At 43.5% G+C, this 21,196-nt stretch overlaps 1 protein-coding gene across 4 annotated transcripts in view; it reads right to left on the minus strand.

Moving 5' to 3' along the window:
• Positions 1 to 21,196, minus strand: part of FBXW10B (F-box and WD repeat domain containing 10B) — a 34,611-nt gene that overhangs the window by 1,758 nt on the left and 11,657 nt on the right. Inside the window, exons 8-13 of one of the 4 annotated variants that reach the window (XM_063112441.1) lie at positions 17,233 to 17,354; positions 9,603 to 9,751; positions 8,570 to 8,712; positions 4,620 to 4,778; positions 2,447 to 2,712; positions 1,452 to 1,508 (exon numbers count right to left, since the gene is read on the minus strand). In XM_063112441.1, coding sequence (XP_062968511.1) covers positions 1,452 to 1,508; positions 2,447 to 2,712; positions 4,620 to 4,778; positions 8,570 to 8,712; positions 9,603 to 9,751; positions 17,233 to 17,354 — 896 coding nt within the window. Of the gene's footprint in view, positions 1 to 1,451; positions 1,509 to 2,446; positions 2,716 to 4,607; positions 4,779 to 8,569; positions 8,713 to 9,602; positions 9,752 to 17,232; positions 17,355 to 21,196 lie in introns of all 4 variants that reach the window. The other 3 variants (XM_063112444.1, XM_063112443.1, XM_063112442.1) reach the window with 3 other exon arrangements.

A 21,196-nucleotide genomic window follows, 5' to 3' on the forward strand; every position in this document is an offset into this window, starting at 1 on the left:
TCTATACCCCAGGCTACACCAGCAACTAAGATGCAACTGTGTGTTAAGTATTTAATTTTCCTTGGCCAAATAGGTTTTATCCCAAGATGTTTGTTCATGATTACAACAGGATGAAATGAAACTTCAAATGTTTCCCTGACCTTTACTTTGTTAATTAAACAATATTTTATTAAAACATATAAAACTGTATAAAATTAAGGTGTTAAAATCTTCCCCACTCTCCTTCCAACCCAAAAAACAGAATTTTTCTCCTTTTATTAAAAAGGAGTTTTGATGAGCTCGTTGTTCCTTAACTTGCCTTTTTTTGCATGATAATATATTGTGGATCTCTTTCAAAGACAATATATATGGATCCCTATCATACAATTTTTAGCAATTACATAATATTCCATAGTATGGATTTTTCCTTATCAATTAGTCATTACCCACTGATGGACATTAGTTTGCTAATGATCAACCTTAAAGAAATGCAAATACCATTTTTTACTTATCATATAAGCAAGTACAGAATGGTGGATAACACCCACAGTTGGCATGAATGCGATGGGACCGCTCACGCATTGTTAGGGGAAGTGTAAGTTGACACAGCATTTTCAAGGACAAACATGGCAATGTCTTTCTCGTTTTTAAATGCACTTTTCCTTTGGTTCAACAGTTTCACTCTGAGGACTTTGCCCTACATGTATACCTGTGCGGGTACACAGGCAAAGGCATACACAAGGATGTCCATTATTAATATAGCCCTCATAAAACTTAATTGTTTTGCCCTCACCTTGAAACCAGTCTCTGCAGGGAATTTGATTCAAAGAAACACTATAGTACTAGCCAAAATTATTTGAAAGCCATTTTAAATTTTTACCAATGTCCTTCAAAAACAACAAAGGGACATTCAAGTCATGACATCCAGCAACACTTTTTAAAAACCCATTCCCATCTCTCCCTCCCTTATTCCTTATCTCACATTCATAGCATCTGCCTCAAAATCTCTCTCCTCCTTCAAAAAGGAAAATCCCCTAAAAATCTCTCTCTGAACCATCCCCGAATGCCTCTTCTCTCTTCTTCTGTGCCCATGACTCAGACTGATGACACAGCAATCCAAGAGGGGAGGCAGCTGGATGTCAGGGAGTGGAGACGGGCTGCCAGCCCAAAACAGGAGACTCAGCTCTTAGGAGGGCTCTCGCTCTGTGGTCCCAAGTTAGCAAGGGGACAATAAAGGAAAACCAGTCTTAGGAGGAGCTAGGCATCATAGCCATTCTGACTAGCAAAGATTAGCAAAGGTATTAGCCTGCCTGAAAACAGAACTGAACGGGAGAGAGAGTGGATCTTGCTACTAATTCAGAACAAAGTGTCACCATTGATCGTTTCTCCGGCCACAGCTTTTGCTTCCAAACTCTCTTGCCCACCATCTGTGCCATGTGCTTCCTTACGAGCGGGATGAGCTTTCTTCTTGCCAACTTTTTGGGGTGATTTTGGCTTTTCTTGACTTTCAGGTTCCTCTGGTAAGATCGCTAGATTAAGATTGAGGAAGAAAGTGTAGCCATTATAGAGTTCAATTAAGTCTGAATAATGGGGGCATAGTAATAATAATATAATCAGGAATAATGGGGGCTGATAATCCAACTGATTTTCACCCAAAATATCACCATATTTTTATTATCATATGAAAATTGGTAGTCGCCTGGAGTCTAAGGTCTAGATCACATCGTGACTCCCCTCAACCCATTTTTCCTACTGATTTATCAGGCCTTAAGCATCATCTAAAACTCTTGGTTCCCTCTCTTCTAGAGACAGCTATTTGTAGAATGATGTTCTTGGGGGTGATCTATTGGTGTTCTCTACAGATCTGTGGGTCCAATTTCACATGCCAAATATAAGGCAGGTAAAAGAAAGGAGTCCTGCTACTCAGCTCACACATAATCTATTATTTGGATGTCTTATAAATGGCACGAGCCAGGCCCCCATCCCCACCCACCCACACACACACACACGCATGCACACATGCACACTTTATAACTAATATTTTCCAGGTACATACGTTCTTTTTCAGAGTTCTAAAAATAATACATTCTACATAGAACATTTTTCTGCTTAGTAACTTCTTGGCTCCTGAGAAAATAGTTGTGTAACATATGTTTGGATTTGGGGAGGAGGGGTATTGGTTGCCTGTTTTTTGTTGTAATGGCAAGAATTAAAGCTAGTCTTATCTACTGTACAAGGATTCTAATCAGTTTGAAAACCTAGGCCTCTAAAATCAGGACAGTCGCTTTAGCCGGCTAACAAATTGTTTGGTGTATCAAAGAGAATGGCTCCCACCCTCCAGAAGGGTTAGGATTTATATTATCAAGAAAACATTGGGCCAAAATATCCCACAAAGAAAGCACTCCTGGGACCCCCTCACCAACTCCATTGGTTATCACTGAAACTGCCTGGGATTTAGCTCCTTTACCTGAAGATAACTTGGCCACCTTCAGCAGAACACGGGACCTGTGAGGTTTACTTAATATGAACTCCTGGGTCATGGTTTGTTTACTGGATGCAGAGTCTCTCAGGCTGTAAAACTGAGTGCTAGACTTGGAGACAACGTCCATGAGGCTGTTTTCTTCCTTTTCCTCCTCTTTATGCTTCTTTTGTTTACTTCTTTCCAGGGAGTATTGCCACTTTATATGCTCAAACTGGAACATGAGAATATTGCTCTCTGTGTTGACCACCATCCTAGAGTACAGACAAGATGGCCCACACATGGAGGCCATCAAAAGATGCATTGCAGCGACTCTACCATCTGACCTTAGGCCCGGGGGCCACTGTCCCGGGAGTAACCATACAAACAGGCTAGTGTAGGAGGTTGGAGGGTCAGGTCGAGACAGTGGAAGATATCAGGCCATGCAGCAGGGGTACTTAGCTTTGTAGCTATCTTCTTTAAAAACTAAATGTGAATGGGGAACATATGTTCTGATTGCTTTGTTAAAGATACTTTTAAATGAATTTCTGTCCCTGGAGTGAGTGCCACATTCCTAGGTTGCCCAAGGCAGAAGCGTAGGTACTCTGCACACAGATGTCTTGAAATTCACTCCTTTTCTTTAAATCATGGCTTCCAAGCCCAATGTTTCTACTGTTGCCATGGGAATAAGGAAAACTCTCTAATGTGGAGGCCTCCCCTCCTCTGCTGACCCTCCACATAGAGCCCACTCTGCACACTTTCACTCCAGGGTCTCTGTACATACTTAAGATGTAGACAGATCATTTGTACTTTCTAAAGCAAGATGATTTCTATCTTTTCTTTTTTTTTTTTTTTTTTTTTTTTGTCTTTTTTCGTGACCGGTAAGGGGATCGCAACCCTTGGTATGGTGTCGCCTGCACCGCGCTCAGCCAGTGAGTGCACCGGCCAGTCCTATATAGGATCCGAACCCGCGGTAGGAGCGTTGCGGCAGGAGCGTTGCTGCACTCCCAGCGCCGCACTCTCCCAAGTGCGCCACGGGGCCGGCCCTGATTTCTATCTTTTCTAATCCCCACTTTTATGCCCTGTAGACAAAGAGCTTCTGAACATGCTCTCCCGTTCCCCTCCCCCAGCATTGTCTCCCACCACCCACTGGTTTCTGTCATTTACACAAAGCAAGATGTTCTCCCCTCTCTGTGTCCAGATCTCCTAAAATTACAAAAAAGAAATGGAAATACTACGTGTAGGTTCCTTTCTGCTCCAAAAGGCTGGAGCAGAATTTGAAGATCTTAAATGTTAGCATAAACCCTCTGGGAAAGTGACTTATTTTGGCTGGAAACACTGGAATGGAATTTGGGGAATAATCCCAATAAGAAATCTCTTTCAGAAGTATTTGTACTCAAGCCAAAGGGAAACCATCCGTCTTTGGATGCTGTGAATGAGAAAAGGTCAGAGCTGATTTTCTTTTTTTTTTTTTTTTTTAACAGCATTATGACTTCATAACTGAAAAGTGTTAATTCATTGAGCCTTATTACCAGCCGCTCCCCCTTTAAGATGGTAAATAGGATTAAGGAAATTTCCTTAAAAGGAAGGCATTATGGTTCAGGGAGGTTAAGTGATGTCTTAAGTGAGCCTGGGATACAAGTTAATTCTATCTGGTTATTTTCACATAATATCACCCTTACCCTATTCATATATAACAAGCACATCTACAAGTACTATACAAGTAATAAGTACTATAAACAATTAGTTTCAGTCATGGTACCGGTTTCTGTAATGCACCTGCTCAGCTCTCCCCACAGGATCCCTGTACTGCCACCCCCCTCCTTCCTAGTGGGGCATCAGAGGCAGCCGATGGGGCTGTCAGGGAACTGAGTGCACGATCGAAGAGCAAGCAGGGGCTGCACGTGGGCAGAACTGTGATGTTCTTTCAGAAGAGCGACAGTGCACTCGTTGCATGATCTCCCCAAATGCCCAAAACAGATTAAGTCAAAATAAACTGATTGCTAAGTTCTGTGCAAAGCCCAGTTAGCCCCCAAGACTATTACTCCACTACAGCCAAAATTGGATGGAAGCACTGCCCACTGTCTCCTCCTGCCTGCAAGTCCAGGGCTTGGGTCCCAGAGAAAAAAAAATCACCCAAACAGAATCGCTCATGGTTCTGACCTCCACACCTACCACCCACCTGTTGCCCTGAATAAAGAAGGACAGCACAGGATCACCTCTGCCACTGGCTTTTATCACCTTCAGACAGTTCCCATTGAGGAAATTGTAAATGCGGATCTTGCCATCTGCACAGGCACTGATGACCCGGAGGAAGAGAAGGGACACGTGGAGCACCTCTCTGGAAGGAAACAGAGCAACAGCTGGTACTTATCTTCTGGTAAACTGTTGGGTTCGTTTGTAGTTTGGGGCATGCTGTGTGTGGTCAGAGGGCACTGCCCCTTGACTGTCTCTGAAGTGGTGTTTGCTGCCATCATATTATAATTCTGGATGTAAACCATTCATTAATCCTCGAGACATACCTCTCCTCATTCTGCAGTTATGCTTCTGGCAGTGTGGTCACAGTGTCACAAGTGGCAAAACAAAAAGGCTAATGTCAAAGGTTTTTGTTTTGGGGGATTTTTGGTCTGATATGTAGATGATCATGTTTTTCTCTTGCAATTTGAATCCTAGCTATGGACTTTTACAAATGTCATGCTGAGAATTACTTAATGTTTTGATTCCTTTTAAAATAGTGTTACTATAAATTTTTTAATTATAAAAAATAAAATAGGTTATAAAAAACAAATGATTATCTTTATATAAAGCAAAAACTTTATATTTGAACAGTTTATTTTTGGTCTTAAATTAGTGGCTTTCTTTCTTTCAGTAAAACATCCGTAAGGAAAATTGTAGTCATGAATGAGATTTATGGGTGTTCTTTTGTGATTACCAGTAAGAAAAGAGAGGAGACTAGGACAAGACCTAGATAGATGCCTCCAACAAAATCCTTTCTACAACAGCTGGGTCCAAGTTGAAACCCAAATACATGGAGAATTCTGAGAAGTACAATATCCCCATTCTTGTTAATGACACTGAAAAGTTGAATCTGATATACCAATCTGTTAGATCTTACATGCAAAGTAAGTCCATTGATCCCTGCCATTTCTGAGTCCATCCAAGTCCCATCCAAGTCCATCCACGGCCTAGCTCACATACTTCCTTCTCCAAAAACCAGCTCTTATCTCCATCTCTTCCCCACTTCCTTCCCCACCCCCACAACACAGGTACACAAACTTCAGGTATACTGACAGATTATCTTGAGCACAACATCTTATTCATCATTGAATTCCCCAGCACCTAGTACAGTACCTAGCTCATAGGAGGACCTCAATATATATTTGTTGAAAAAATGACTGTCTGCTCATGTTTTCAGAGTATGGTCATGCTACAATGTGTTAAAAGAATGACATCCACCCCATACCATTTGGCTTTAGCCTTGCTTGCATCCTAGAGCCAGATGAAGATTTTCAAGTCCCTAACCATTGGCAAACCAGAAATAAAAAAGACCCTGAAAGCAGGAGCATGCTTAGCACGTTCAAAGACAGCAAGGAGGCCAATGCAGCTTGAACCCATCCTTATATGATAAATAGATGAGATAGATAGATACATAGGTAGAACTAAGCTGTATAATAAATATTTAAAAGTCCAACAAAGTTTTAATTTTTTCCAAGATGGAAATATAATAACTTTGTTGGTACCCTAAGCACATCTTAGTCTGCCTATTGGATAATCCAACCCTGGGAGAAATGCCCTGGGAGGTTTGCCTCTTTGTGTATTTCTCTTGGTCTTGCTGAGCTGGGCCTATACTTTTACAAGTTCCTGTGACATCTGGTAGTTCAGTCTATACCACTGTAGACTAGCGATTAAAAACACAGGCTTTGGGATCAGAAAACCTACGATCAAAACCTGACTACCACTTACTGACTGTATAACGTAGAGAAAGTAATTTAGCCTCTCAGTATTTCGTTGTCTCTTCTATGAAAAGGGACAGTAATTTTCGCCTCACAGGATTGCTGTCAGAATTAAATTAAGTGGTTGCCAGGGTTTTAGCTAGACAACTGACAAATCTTTACTTTGACCAAGAAAATAAGAGACAAGACTCAAATTACTAAAATCAGGAATAAAACGGGACATTACTACTGATTGATGGAAATGTTATGTAATTAGGTAGTAGTGACGGCTGCACAACCGTAGGAATATACTAAGAACCAGTAAATTGTATGCTAAAGTGGTGAAGTTTATGTTATGTAAATTATACCTTAATTAAAAATTGCAAACAGAAAACTAATTACACTTGAGATGTAGAAAAGACATTGAGGAATAAAGGTTTTTTAAAAGATACTACAGAATACACAAGCATTTTGACAGTTCAGCATTCCTATCAGCCCCACTCTGCATTCCTGAATTTCTTCCCTCATATCCATTTTCTCCCACACTGTACGCAAAAATCTTAATTTTGGTTGGAAAAATGTTGCATCCAAAGAACAGAAAGAAGATCCTTTAGCTCAGTTGATGAGAGTGTGGTGTGATAACACCAAAGTCCAAGGTTCAGTCCCTGTACCAGCCAGGCACAGAGAGAGAGAGAGATCTAGCCCTCCTTCCATTGAAAGAAAGACAGTAATGATACCTAATTTCTTACCTATGTCATACTCAATCATTAGAACTCTCCAGAAAATTAATCTGTCAAATTATTCTCATTACCAATCAACTAAAACACTTACTGAGCACCTACGTATACACAGCACTACTAGAGATGAGAAAGGAGAAGAGGAGCTACAAAGGAGAGCATTGACCATGTCCCCAGACGTCTGTGTTTTTTCTGTGCCTGTGCAAGTTACCAAGAACCAATATGAATGGTACGTTGGGGCTGTCATTGAGGGGAGTGGCAGATGTCTGAGAAGTTCTCAGAGGTGGAGCAAGAAGCTCATGGATTGACTGATGGAATGGTGACCAAACTGCTGGATTTACTGGGAACAAATTATTTTCCAGTAGCTAAACTAAATCCTACTGAATCCTGCTTGGAAGGTTTTAAAAACATACAGTTGCAATTTTCAGGTGACATAAAGTTTGACTACCTCTTGAGATCAAAGCTTCATAATTCAGATGACATGCTCGAAGGCTTATTGATAATTATCTGGGGATTGGATAAATCACTGAACACAGGCCATTTCTGGTGCCCACCTGTCAATAATGCAGTCATACCCCACAGACAGGGGACACACACATGTACATCTCCTTCTGCCTTCACAAGACCAATGTGCCTGCTTACAAGGTTCCTGTGAGTGTATAAGGAAATCTAGGGCCATAACTTACTAAACAAGCATCCCCTGATAAATCTCCTGGAAAATCCACTTACTCTTTTAATCAATTAAGATAGCATTTAGTTTCCTCAAATTTTTTATAATGCACTCAGGGGGAGTAGCACAGAGCAGCCTATAAAATTCATAACCGTGGCAGAATCATTAATTGACCATAATACCCTTTCCAAACAAGCCCAGATAGGACCTCAGAATACTTCTTCATTGGCTCCAAGCTGCCACCAGCATTAAATTTGAGCTGGAATGTAAATGAAATGCATTTGCTGTCCTGAAATAGAATCTAGCCTGCAGACTTGAGTGTCAGCTCCCTTTCTTAAGCCCTTAGTTAGTTTTAACCCTTTGGCACATGGGTCATTTTAAGTTTTCATGAGCCCAAGCTTCCTGGGATAAAGACGAATTCCAAGAATTTTAAGTTTACTAGAATTGGCATTCTTTAGGATGGTTCTGACAGTATTCCGTATGTCTGGTAGGTGACAGATAGGAATTTATCACGTGTGTCATAAATATAAAATTTCAATAACTTCTCAAAATCCACATCCAGTACAATTACTTCTCAAGAGAAACAAGTGAGGGTGGGAGAGGGAATGGCCAGAGGGTGGCAGGAAAAATGGGGGACAAGTGACAGAGGAGGGAAGCAGGAATGGGTGAGGAAGAGAAAGGACCCAAGGTCAGCAGGAGTAGAAGAGATTGATCTGCCAAAGATCGCCGTCTGGCCTATGACGGGGAGAGGAGGGACACCACGTCTGCCAGTGCAGGCTCCAGGGGCACTTACTTGGGGTGCCTGAAGGCCGTCAGACAGCGCTCGTGCGTGCCCACCATGCTCCAGGCCATGACGAGGCCGTCACTACCTCCCGAGAGGAGGTGCCACTGGTCGAAGCACAGGCACTTCACGGCTCCCTCGTGGCCGGTGAGAGTCTGCAAGGAAACATGCCACTGTGGTCACCAGCCCCTCTTCAACTCAGACCATGACTTCTCCCAGGGCCAAAGCTGGAGGCCTGTCTAGGTGACTCCCCAAGCCATGCGCCACCAATCCATGACTGCCCTTCCCTCGGTATGTACCCAAACCTCTGCTTTTGCTCTAAGGCAGCCTGTGGAATCGTGCCTCCCTCTCTCCAGAGCTCTCTCGCCAATTAAGGAGGAATGTGATCAGCGAGGGGCCTTGCTCCTAGTGGGTCTCCCATCTTCCTGGAGTACCAGAGGGGGCCAGAAATCACTGACCTCTGATGTCAGAGGGGCAAAGGGTCAGGTGCTCCATCCCCAGCTCCTTGCCAGGACCAGAGGACACCGGGGGCATCCCTGTGCCTGCAACTGCTGCTTTGACCACAATGACAAGATTGGTGGGAAAAGAATCCACAAGCCAAGCCAGCGGCTTTTCACTGTGATGCTGGGTTCCTGGTGCAAATGATAGCTCACTACCACCCACCGACGCCAGGGGGTTCAAATCCAGCAAGAACTTGTTTCAAGATAGCCAATGTTCTCTCCCCATGCCAGAAGAGAACAAGGCACTTTACCTGCACTGCACTGCCCCAAGACCCATATATGGTGCTGAGTCAGAATGCAGCCTTCCTCCACCAACCCCAAGACAACCAACTGGGTGGGACCCAATGTGGGCAGTAGAGCCCCTGACCATCGGCTCAGAATGCCCCCCTTTGAGACCTTCCCCTCTTGTTCTTCAGGACCATGCTTGTTGGTGATTGTAACTTAATTGCTCTAAGATGGTCTGGGGAGCTACATGAAGGAGACCATCCATCTCCTCCAGTCAGCACCATGCCCCTGCACCCCTCCCCAGCCCACCGCCCTCTCACCTTTACTAGCTGGGCCATGGCAATGTGCCACACTTTGACTGTCCCTTGCTCACAGCTGCTCACGATGTATGTGTCACTGATCTTGATGGCCAAGATGGGGTCCTTGTGTTTAAACGTCTTCAGGCTCTTTCCTGTGTCTAAATCCCATACTAAAAGGGAAAGGTAGAGAGAGAGGGTCGGAGAGGGTTGCAGGAGACTTCCACTCCCCATCACAGAAGCCAAGACTAACCAAGCCCATCACGTCAGACCCCAGAAGGGCTTCACCTGGCCTGACACCCCTGCAGGGCAGGGTCGCCAGCAGCTCCATGGAGCCACAACACAGGGCTCCTTGACCATGGGTCCCTGGGAGAGCTGGAAATGCCAAAGACCTTGGCTCTGAGCTGGAACTTAGACTTGGGGTCCAAGTGCTAGACAGCTCATCTCCAATAAGCCTAATCCTCAAGCCTGAAAAGTGCTTGCTATTGAGATTTCATGAAAATCATGGCATTGATTTAGTGTCCTCATTTCTCCCAGAGGCTGTCTTCCTGACCTATACCCTGTGTCCCCAAAAGAAAAGAAAGTTGTCTACCCTCCCTCACATTTATAAATATTTCTGAATCTGACTTTTGGATTTTATAAAGGAATTGTCATGGCTGGGGTGGCTTTGATGCTGCTTCCACCTAAACTGTGTTAGAGCAACTGTCTAGAGTACTGTTGATATTGGGTGGGGATGAAAGCACATGGGTGGGTGGGACAGCAGAGCTAAAGGGAAGAAGTTGAAAGTGGAGACAACAAATTCAGGGACAAAAACATTAAAGTCTGCTTCAGACTTCCAGTCAAGACAGCAGAATGGACAGTCCCCAGCGTCACTCTCTCCCACAAATCATCCAGTTTACAACTGTTAAAAAGCAACGACGCCTAGCTGGGGCCACTAGAGTTCAGAGGAAGAGGAGGAGAGACCTATGGAGTGCATGAAGGCTGGAGAAGCCACAGTGAGAGAAAGAAAGAATCGTTCTGACCGTTTCAAGCCCTGGCCGCTTCCAGGCTGGAGCTGCTGAGTGCACAGAGCAAGATCTGGCAAAAGCCACAGCTGTGCCCTTCAGATAAAGTTGCTTGGAGGTGGCAGGGGAGAAGAGGGTCTTGGTAGCCCCCAGACCAGCAAGACCACTAATAGTTCATGGGAACCCACATAGAAGCGAGGAGCCACAACAACTGAAAAAAAGGACCCACTCAGAGGCCGGTGAGTCAATGCAAGAGACTGGCATATGGCCCATCCCATGGGAAGTGGTTGGAGCATGGGCAGTGGGGGAGATAGGCCCACAGAGGAACATTGGGGCACAGCAAGGACAGCTGATCTTCCCCCAATAAGCATAGGCCCACTCAGTGGAGACTGGTCAGGAATATAGAATTGCATGGGGTGCAGTCTGATGAGAAGACTCAGGTCCAGACTAGAGTTTCTACACAACCCAAGTGCACCAGATCTCACGAGAGTCAGAAGTACCTATAAAGTCAACCATAAAAACCTGAGCTACACAAAAAGCCTTCTCTAGGGAATCGGCAGCAAAGTGACAATTTAGCTCAACCACAGAGCTCAAGTGCTGGTCCCCACAGGAAGTTCCCCCATTTTAGAAGTAAGCAAAGGACAACAAATTATTACAGTGCAGAGTTTAAGTGGTGGGAACAGCAAATAATCCAAAACAGAACCGAAAGAAAACACAAAATAACCACAACCAGAGACAAAGTTTAATATTAACTAGTAAAGGTCTCATTTCACCAAAGAGCACCTATAACACCTAGAAGGATTGGAAGTCCCCTGGGCTAAAAAGCCAGAAAGGGGGGAGGGCCAGGGGCCTCAGCCATGCCCCCAGATACAGGCAACCAGTCCCAACAGTGGGGGCCAAGGGTCTCAGCCACACACCCCCACATGTGCACAACCACCCCAGCATCCTACCACTGAGCTGCCAACCATGGATCTACCACAAGAATCGCCCAGGCTCTCCCCAGCCAGAATGGTAGGGGGCCAGGGGCGAAGGGCCTCAGCCACGCCCCCCTGACATGTGAAACCAGCCCAGTGCCAACCATTGAGCCATAGCAAGAAGGGCCCCGGGTTCCCGAGCTGGGGTTGTGGGGGTCAAGGGCTTTTTCCTACCCCCATGACATCTGCACCCTGCCCGGCAATGACCAAGCCACCCCTGGAAACCCCCTGGTCTCCCCTGTGGGAATGAGAGGGTTGCCACAGGCCTCAATCCCATCCCTCCTACTTCCTCCTCCTTCCATCCCATTTCCTTCCCCTTTCCCCCTCTCCCCCACCCTCCCAACTGCTCCACAACAACATCACAGAATGTAATTAATAATATTCATAAAGCAAAATTTAGTAAATTCTAAAAAAGAACAAAACAAAGTCTGCTTCATTGGTCCCCAAAGTACCTTCTTGCTCAGGCAACAGAACAAGTAGCCTAAGACAAAACAATAGCCACAGTTGATATACAGCACTAGCAATGAGCCAGGAGCCACTCAAAGTGCTTGACATATATTAACTCATCTTCACAAGGCAGGTACCGTTATCATTTCACACTGTACTGATGAGGAAACTGAGGCATAGGGAGGTTCAGTAACCTGCTCAAGGTCATTCAGGTGGTGAACAGTAGAGCTGGGATGTGAACCCAGGGAGTCTAGATCCAGAGGCCATGCTCTGAATCATTTATGCTGGGTTAACCCTAACTATGTAAGCATGCTTTTTTCTTAATTTATTTTTTATGTGTTTATCTTGGCCTATTTATAAAATTACCAATGGGAAAACTGAAAGATGAATGACAAGTGGTAAGGTAACCTGGTATAAAGAATTTTGAAAGCGGAGGGTTACCCTTCGGGTCTCTAATAGCCTCATTCATTCTGTTTCAGTAGACCAGGCAGGTGGGAAGAGCCCATGGGAAGGCAGGCTGGTGGCCAGGATCAGGAGTAGGGTGAAGCTAGAGAGATTTTGATATTTTGTTCATTGTGGATTTTGTGCATTAATTCTGCCTTTTAAAATACTGCATTGTGTATTAGTCCATTTCTGTTGCTTATAACCAAATACCTGGAACTGGGTGATTTATAAGAAAATGAAATTTATTGCTTACAGTTTTGGAGCCTGGAAAACCAAAGTCCAGGGAACACTTCTGGTGAAGATATTCTTTGGTGATGGCTTTACAGCAATGCAGGGGTCTCACATGGCAGAAATGGCAGAGCAGAGAAAGACACTCTCATGTGCTCTCCTTTTAAAGCCCTCAGAACCACGCCTATGACCACCATTTTTAATCCATTCACTACAGCATAGCCCTACAATCTAATCACCTCTTCAAGGCCCCACCTTTCAATTACCATAATAGGATTTCCCACCCTCTCAACACTGTCACAGTGGAGGCCAAGTTTCCAATAGCTGGAATTTTGGGGGGCTCAATTTAAGCTTCAATGAGTTTGGGGGGACATTTAATCCACAGCATTCTTCCCCTGGCCCCCCAAAACTCATGTCCTTTTCACACACAAATACGTTCATTTCATCCCCAAAGTCTTCACTTGTTTCAACTCAAAAGTCCAAAATTCAGAGTCTTATCTATGAGTTCAAAACAGGTTATCTACTACCAAGATACAATGTTGGGACAAACATAGGGTACATATTCCCATTCAAAAAGGGAGAAACAGGCCAAAAGAAAGGGGTAACACGTCCCAAACAAGTCTGAAACCAAGCAGGGCAGGTATTAAATCTCAAAGCTGGTGAATCTTATAGCTTGAGTCCATGTTCAATGTCTTCTGCATGCTAGTGTGGTGGTTGGGTCCCCAAGTCCTTGGGCAGCTCCACTTCTATAGTTATCCTGGTCTGAGGTGATGCTTTAGCTCTTGCAGGGTGGCATTGCACACTGGTAGCTCCATAATTCTGGGGTCTCCACGGAGGCCCCATTCTCATGGCTCCACTAGACATGGCGCTGTTGGGATTTCTCTGCTACAACTCCAACCCCACATTTCCCCTTGGGATTGCTCTAGCGAAGACTTTATGCAGTGAATCTGCCCTGCAACAGATCTTTTCCTGGGTCCCCAGGCTTTTCCATACACTCTTTGACATCGGGATGGAGACTCCCATGCCTTCCCAGCTCTGACATTCTGTGAAACTGCAAATTTAACACCTCGTGGATGCCGCCAAGGCTACCAGCTTGTATCTTCCAAAGTTGTGGATCCAGCCACACCTGAGGCCAATTTAGCCATGCCTGGAACAGCCAAAGCATCTGGGGTGCTGGTGTTGGAACCAGCTTCCTGAGGAGGACCTGGGCAGTGTTTGTGGAGGGCGCCTCAGGCCTGTTCCCTGATACCATTCTGTCTCTCTAGGTCTCTGGGCCTATATGGAAAGGCTGGCCCCAAAGCCTTCTGCAATGCCTTCAGGGCCTTTTTCCCCTTCCCTCAATAATCCCTTTCTTTTTAAATAATAATCTTAGCACCATTGCATTTTTCTCCTAAAAATATTCTCTGCTTCTCTACCACATGGCCAGGCTGCAAATTTTCCAAATCTTTATGCTGTACTTCCCTTTTAATTATACATTCTGGCTTTAATCATGCATTTTCTTCCATGACTCAGCATAGGCTGTTGCAAGTAGCCATGCAGCTTCCTGAATGTTTTGTTGCTTAGAAACTTCTTCTGCCAAATACCCTGGTTCAGCATCCTTAAGTTGCACATTCCATAAAACTTTGGGGCATGAACAGAATGCAACCAAGTTCTTTGCCAGTTTATAGTATGGATGATCTTCACTCCAGTTTCCAATAAACTCCTTTTTATTTCCATCTGAGACTTCCTTAGAATGGCCTGTACAGTCCATATTTCCACAAGCATTCTGATCACCACCATTTAACCAGTCTCTAAAACATTCCAAACTTTCCCAGGTTTTCGTCTTCTAAACTTTCACCATCATCTAGGCTTTTTCTAGCCTGTTCCTCAACCTCCTCCAGCCTCTCTTCAATTATCAGTTCCAAAGTTGTTTCCACATTTTCAAGTATTTGTTGTAAGCAACACCCCACTCCTGGAACCAATTTTCTGTATTAATCCATTTTTGTTGCTTATAACAAAATACCAGGAACTGGGTCATTTATAAGAAAATGAAATGTATTGCTTATAGTTTCTGGGGCTGGGAATCCAAAGTCCAGGGAACACATCTAGTGAAGTTCTTCTTTGGTGGTGGCTTAATAGTAATGCAGGGATCTCACACGGCAGAAATGGTGGAGCAGAGAGAGAGAGAGAGAGAGAGAGACTCTCATGTGTTCTCCTTTTAGAGCCCTCAGAACCATGCCCCTGACCCCCATTATTAACCCATTCATTGGAGAGTGGTACTACAATCTAATCATCTCTTCAAGGCCCCACCTTTCAATAATCATAATAGGATTTCCCACCCTTTCAACACTATCACAGTGGGGGCCAAGTTTCCAATACCTGGAACTTTGGGGGACCCAATTTAAGCTTCAGTTACTTGAAGGGGGGACATTCAACCCACAACACAGTGAAATATATATCTTGATCAGTGAGGGTTGTTTGTGTTTGGGTTTGGTTTTGGTTTGGTTTTTTGGTGCCACCTTAAATTTTATGCCTGAGGCGAGGGCCTAACTCCCCTCTCCCCAGTCCCACCACTGGTGGTTCACCAGACTCTCCCAGCTGGTTTGGAGGCCTTGGCTGCCTTTCCATCTTCAAACGCTCACTTGGACGGTTTTCACCCTTTCTGCTGCACTCCTCAAAGCGACCGTGGCAATGAGATACTTGGTCAGGTCGAGGAGGGTGAGGAGGTAGAGTAAGCAGGTCTGTGTGTTTGCTTTGGTAACATTCCCCACTCCCTTTCCCACATCTTTCTCCTCCACTTGCCACTAACATGCTGTGGTTTCCCAGGTTCTTGCCTCTCTTTTCACTCTTCCCTCCTGCTTTTCTGGGGGAATCTCATCCACACCCGGAGCTTCCGCCTTTCATTATTACTGACAACTACCAAATCTACCTATGTGGAGCCCCAGATCAGTATATCCACAGCTGCCTCTGCCTCCTGAATATTCTCACTTGGGTGTCCTCAGGAATCTAATCCTCAATAGATTAGCTTTCTGTGACTGCTGTGATGACACAAATTTATTATCTTCCCTACTCACATCTCCCTTTTTCCACAGCTAAGAAAGTTGATCTGTTTTTAAGGACCCATGTGATTACATTGTGCCCACCCGATAATAATCTCCCCTTTTTAAGGTCCTCAACTTAATCACATCAGCAAAGTCCCTTTTGTCATGCAAGGTGATAGAGTCACAGATTCTGAGGATCAGGATGTAAACATCTTTGATTGGCCATTATTCGCCTACCACAATCAACACCTCCAAAACTGAACCTGTGACCTGCTCCCCACTTCTCACCCTGCCCTGCTCTTCCCCCGTAGTCCCTATTTCCATCAAGCGTATTTCCATACACCCAGTGGCCTGAGTTAAACAAACAAAAAAACTCTGGCCTTATCTTCCTCTCTGTGGCTCCTCTGTCTTCCTCATTTTTCATATCTAGTTGGTGTAAGTCCTGCCACTTCTCCCTCTAGAGACTTCCCCTCAGTCTGGGCCACCGAATGCAAAGTCACATCCATCTGAGTTTCTTCACACTGGCTTGTTCTCAGGTATTCTGAAGACACCATGGCAGTTCTCTGGATAGTGTCTTAACTTGTCCCCCATCTTCACATAGTCACCCCTTTCTGAATTCTTCTTCCAAATTATTGGTAGAGTTATCTTTCTAAAACACACATTTGATTATGACAATCCCAACTTAATATGCACGTATGGTTTCCCGTGTCCTATAGGACAAATTTCAGTCTTGTACCATGATGCAGAAGGCCCTTTATAATCTGGCCCCAAATGAATTTACCAGCCTTGTCTCCAGCACCACACACTGCTGTCCAGCCACACCACACAACAGGAAATGCCCTGAATGCACCGTTTTCTGCATTCTTCTGTGCGTCTCCTGTGCTCTTCCTCTCCTGTAAAACTTCTCATCCTCAAGACCACGCTCCAGTTGCACTGTGCCTGTGGAGTTTTCCCAATTTACTCTCATTTCTGTGGTCCCTTAGAACTCCACATGTGGTTAGGAGCACATGATTTAGAGCCAGACAGGCTTGGGTTCAAATACCCTCTCTACCACTTAGCTTTGATTTGTGGCAAGTTGTTTTTCTCTCTAAATTTGTATTCCTCATCTGCATCCACCTCATGGAGTTCTTGATAAGGTAATATATGTAAAGCACCTATCACAGTGCCTGTCTTAAAGTCAGTACTCAAAAAATGGCAGCTATTGTTCATGTATTTATTATATCACCATTACATAATTATATATCTGCTTTCATTAGGAGACTGTGAGTCTCTCAATGAAATAAAAAGCCAAATCTAAAGGGCCATATCATAACCATTTTTTTTACTCCCCAACACCTGGCACAGTGTCTGGCATATTGTAGGTACCAAAAAATAGTTGTTGAGTGGATGGACTGATGGATATAGATGTGTACAGATGGAGGCGTGGATGGATGAATAAACGAATAAATAACCACCCATAGAAATTGGGGGAAAAAAACATTTTTCTTAACCCATGGATTTGCAGAAACTTCAGAAATTTAAGGTATTTCTTTCTCACCTTTCACCTGGCAATCTTTTGCTCCAGATACAAGCCTCTTCTTATATAAATCCAAGCAAGTGACTGTCCCCTGGTGGCCACTGAAGATTCGTGTGCAAGCTCCACTTTTCAGATCCCAGTATCTGCAGGAATCAGGCCAAAGAGAACATTTTCGTGATTTTCTGAGGACACAAAGGATCATAGTGCATAGAACTCCTTCAGATCAATAGGTAGTTGGAGAGCAGAAGAGTTTCATGGTTAAGCTTAGAGTCAGAGACCTGTATTTGAATACAGTTGCAGCACCCATTTGGTATAACTTTGGGAAAGTCACTTAATTTCTGTGTAAGCTTCATTTTCTCACTGATAAAATGGAAATATACAACAGTAGTTACCTCACAAGGTTTTTGCGAAGAATTAAACTCACTAATATAGTGATTGTCAACCAAGGGTGATTCTAGCCCCAGCGGACATCTGGAAATATCTGGAGACATTTCTGATGGTCACAAGTGGGGAAGGACGTGATACCAGCATCTAGTGGTTAGAATCCAAAGATGCTGCTAAACATCCAAAATGCACAGGACACCCCTCCCCCCATGAAGAATTTTCCAGCCCCCAATATCATTAATGCCAAGGTTTAGAAATCCTTCTCTAATGCATGCAACATTACAACAGTGACTAACATCAGAAAATGCTTGATAAATATTAGCTGGTTTTAGGTGGAAGTGTCCTGGGAATGACCACTAGGCTTAGAATTCATGGCACTGATTCAGTGGTAAGAGCTGATCTTCAAACAAAGCAACAGAATACCATAGTCACTTAGATCCAAAATATTTTATATACATCTAAAGCATATCTAAGAAATATATGAGAATATGTGTGGAGTATACTAACATTTATAAAGCAAATGTATTTCACAGGGCCTAGCTTGGAAAGACGTTTAGTTTCAGGTATAATGTAACTTTTAAAATAACATATAGAAATGTTAAGCTTGCAAAAGTCAGGAAACTTTCCCCAGGCTAAAGTCTCTGTTGTAAATAAAGAATTGTAACACAGCAAAATTGCTGGCTCAAGGACAGACATCCTTGGTGCAGGTTAACCTAAAGTTACTTGATTGTTATGTAAACATACTGAGGAAATTGCTGTAGGAAAAGACAGTATTTGCTAAGAACAAGCTTTTATTGGTGGATTGACTTAACCTTTTGCAAATTGCATTACAGAATGTCATTTTGTTATTTCACTGATGTTACCAGCTTCTATTGTTAAACTATACTAAGCCATAACTCCACCTATGTTCCTTTTCTGTAACTTTCTGGCCTAGAGAATAAATACTGGGAGAAAACCCCAGTCTGGTGTTATTTTTCCAGGAGGAATGCCTCTTTTTTGAGGGATCCTGGAAAATTAACCCCTTCGGGGCTTCTTACTGCTCAGAAGAAATGGGCTTTGAGTAATCCTTTGCGTCTCCATCACCCAGAGAGAGAGAGAGAGGTGACAAAGAGAATGCGACAAATATGTATGAGTCACACTGGTTTTTAATAAAAAAACTTGCCTGTTGTCTCTCAACTGTTGTTGATACAGACTTCCACTTGAGCCAGATTGCTTTTGTGACAGGACAAAGTGTAATGTTAAGATAATGAACTCTGGGGCCGACCCCGTGGCACACTCGGGAGAGTGCGGCACTGGGAGCGCAGCAGTGCTCCCGCCGCGGGTTCGGATCCTATATAGGGATGGCCGGTGTACTCACTGGCTGAGCGCGGTGTGGCCGGTCACAAAAAGACAAAAAAAAAAAAAAGTGATAATGGACTCTGCAGCCAGGTTGCCTGAGGTCCAACCCCAGGTCTATCACTTGCTAGCTGTGCAATCTTGGGTAAGTTACTGAACCACTCTGTACCTCAGTTTCTTCATTTGTAAATTGGGGACAATAATGGTACTTACCTCATGGAGTTACTGTGAGGCTTGACATATAATAAATGATGAATAAGTGTTTCTTTGGGGGGTTTTTTGAATACGTTAAGCATTGTCTTCTAATTTTCCCAAAGGTCCTACAGCCCTACCAATGCCTTGCCAGGGTGTCAGAGCCTGCAGTGCAGCCACAGTGCACTGAATGACGTCCAGTCATCTGAAAGAAAGCAGGTTTTGAATTTCCGTTTCTAGCAACATGGCAGTCCATGTGACCAGGCCGGTTTCCCTAATTTATGCAGGAATAGGTATTTGATAAACACTTTTAGAAAAATAGGAAGAGAAGGAACTTCCTTGACTTGGTTAAACTTATAAACCAAAGTCATAACAGCAAACATTATGCTTAATGAAGAAAGTGTAGATGTGTTCCCTCCAAGAAGGGGAGCCAGACAGAGTCACCTCTCCACTACTACTGCTTACCACGGCACTGGAAGGCCTAAGCAAAGTTACGAGGAAAGAAAAAGAAAAAAGTGATCTAACGTGAGAAAAGAAGATAAAATACCATCACTATTTGCATTTGATAAGATCGCCAATATATAAAAACAATCAACATACCTACTTTTAAATTAGTAAGAAAGGTTACAAGGTTGCCAAACACAAGTTTAACCTACAAAAATCAATAGCATTTTTCTATACCAGTAATAACCAATTAAAAAATATAAACAAAAATACCTTCACAATAGCAATAAAACTATAACGTTTATAGACATTACATAAGAATACACATGACTTTTATAAAGAAAACTGTAAAGCTCTAAGAAAGAACAAAGATGATTTAAATAAATGTGTTCCCCAAATTAATCTGTAAATTCAATGCAACCCCAATCAAAAGTCAACTTGGGTTTTTTAAAAGCCAGTAAACATGTTCCAACTCAAAACAGACATACCATAGCTGTTACCTAAAAAAGAAAAATGAGGAGTAGGACTTGCCCTACCGTGGTATATTAGAACATTCTCCAAATGCATAGCTAAAAACAAAACAAATCAAAATTTTTAAAATAGGGTGGTTTTGATGCAAGAACAGAACACCAGACCAATGGACTAGATAGAAGAGAGAGCTCAGAGGTATTCTCACACACATATGGGAAATTACCATGTAATAAAGGTGGTGCCACAAACCACAGCTTAGCTAGTAGTTGCCATAGGCCCCGCCACGCTCCCAGCGCCGCACTCTCCCAAGTGCGCCACAGGCTCGGCCCATGAAATTTTAAAATTGACAAGGGACTTAGGACAACATGTAGAAGGAAATACAAGGAACTGTAAGTCAGTAAGAAAATGAGAGCATGGGCCGAGCCCGTGGCGCACTCGGGAGAGTGCGGCGCTGGGAGTGCGGCGACGCTCCCGCTGCGGGTTCGGATCCTATGTAGGACTGGCCGGTGCACTCACTGGCTGAGTGCCAGTCACAAAAACAGACAAAAAAAAAAAAAAAAAAAAATTAGAGTAGCCCCAATAGAAAAGTAGGCAAAGGACATAATCAGGCAATTTAAAAAGCCACAAAAAAAAAAAAAAAAAAAAATAAGCAAATTCATTAGTAACCAGAATAATGCATATGGAAATGGTTTTACACATATTCATCTGGCAAAAATGTGAATGAAAGCTGTATGATGCTCGATGTTGGTAGGGAAGCAGAGACAGAAGAGCTCTGCTGGTGAGAGTGTAGCCCAGTTCAGTCACTCTGGACTTCAATTTGGTACTTCTTAGTAAAATTAGATGCTGCCTACCCTATGTCTCAACAAGTTCACTGCTGGGTACATATCCCTAAAATAAACCACAATGTCCATGAAAGGACCTATATAAAAATGGTCAATGCAGCATTATTTGGAGGCAACCTAGTGTCCATCACTAGAGAAGCAAGTAGGTAAAATGTATACACAGACCTTGGAGTACTACTAAAAGCAAAGAATGGGGTGCAAAAGCTAGAAACCAAGAGAACTTTAACATAATACCATGGATGCAAATTATAATACATGTACGAAACACATCAATACACATTTTGAAAGAGCACATATAAATAAAAGATACATTAAGA

This window comes from Cynocephalus volans, chromosome 10 (assembly GCF_027409185.1).
Source record: "Cynocephalus volans isolate mCynVol1 chromosome 10, mCynVol1.pri, whole genome shotgun sequence".
Lineage (NCBI taxonomy): Eukaryota > Metazoa > Chordata > Mammalia > Dermoptera > Cynocephalidae > Cynocephalus > Cynocephalus volans.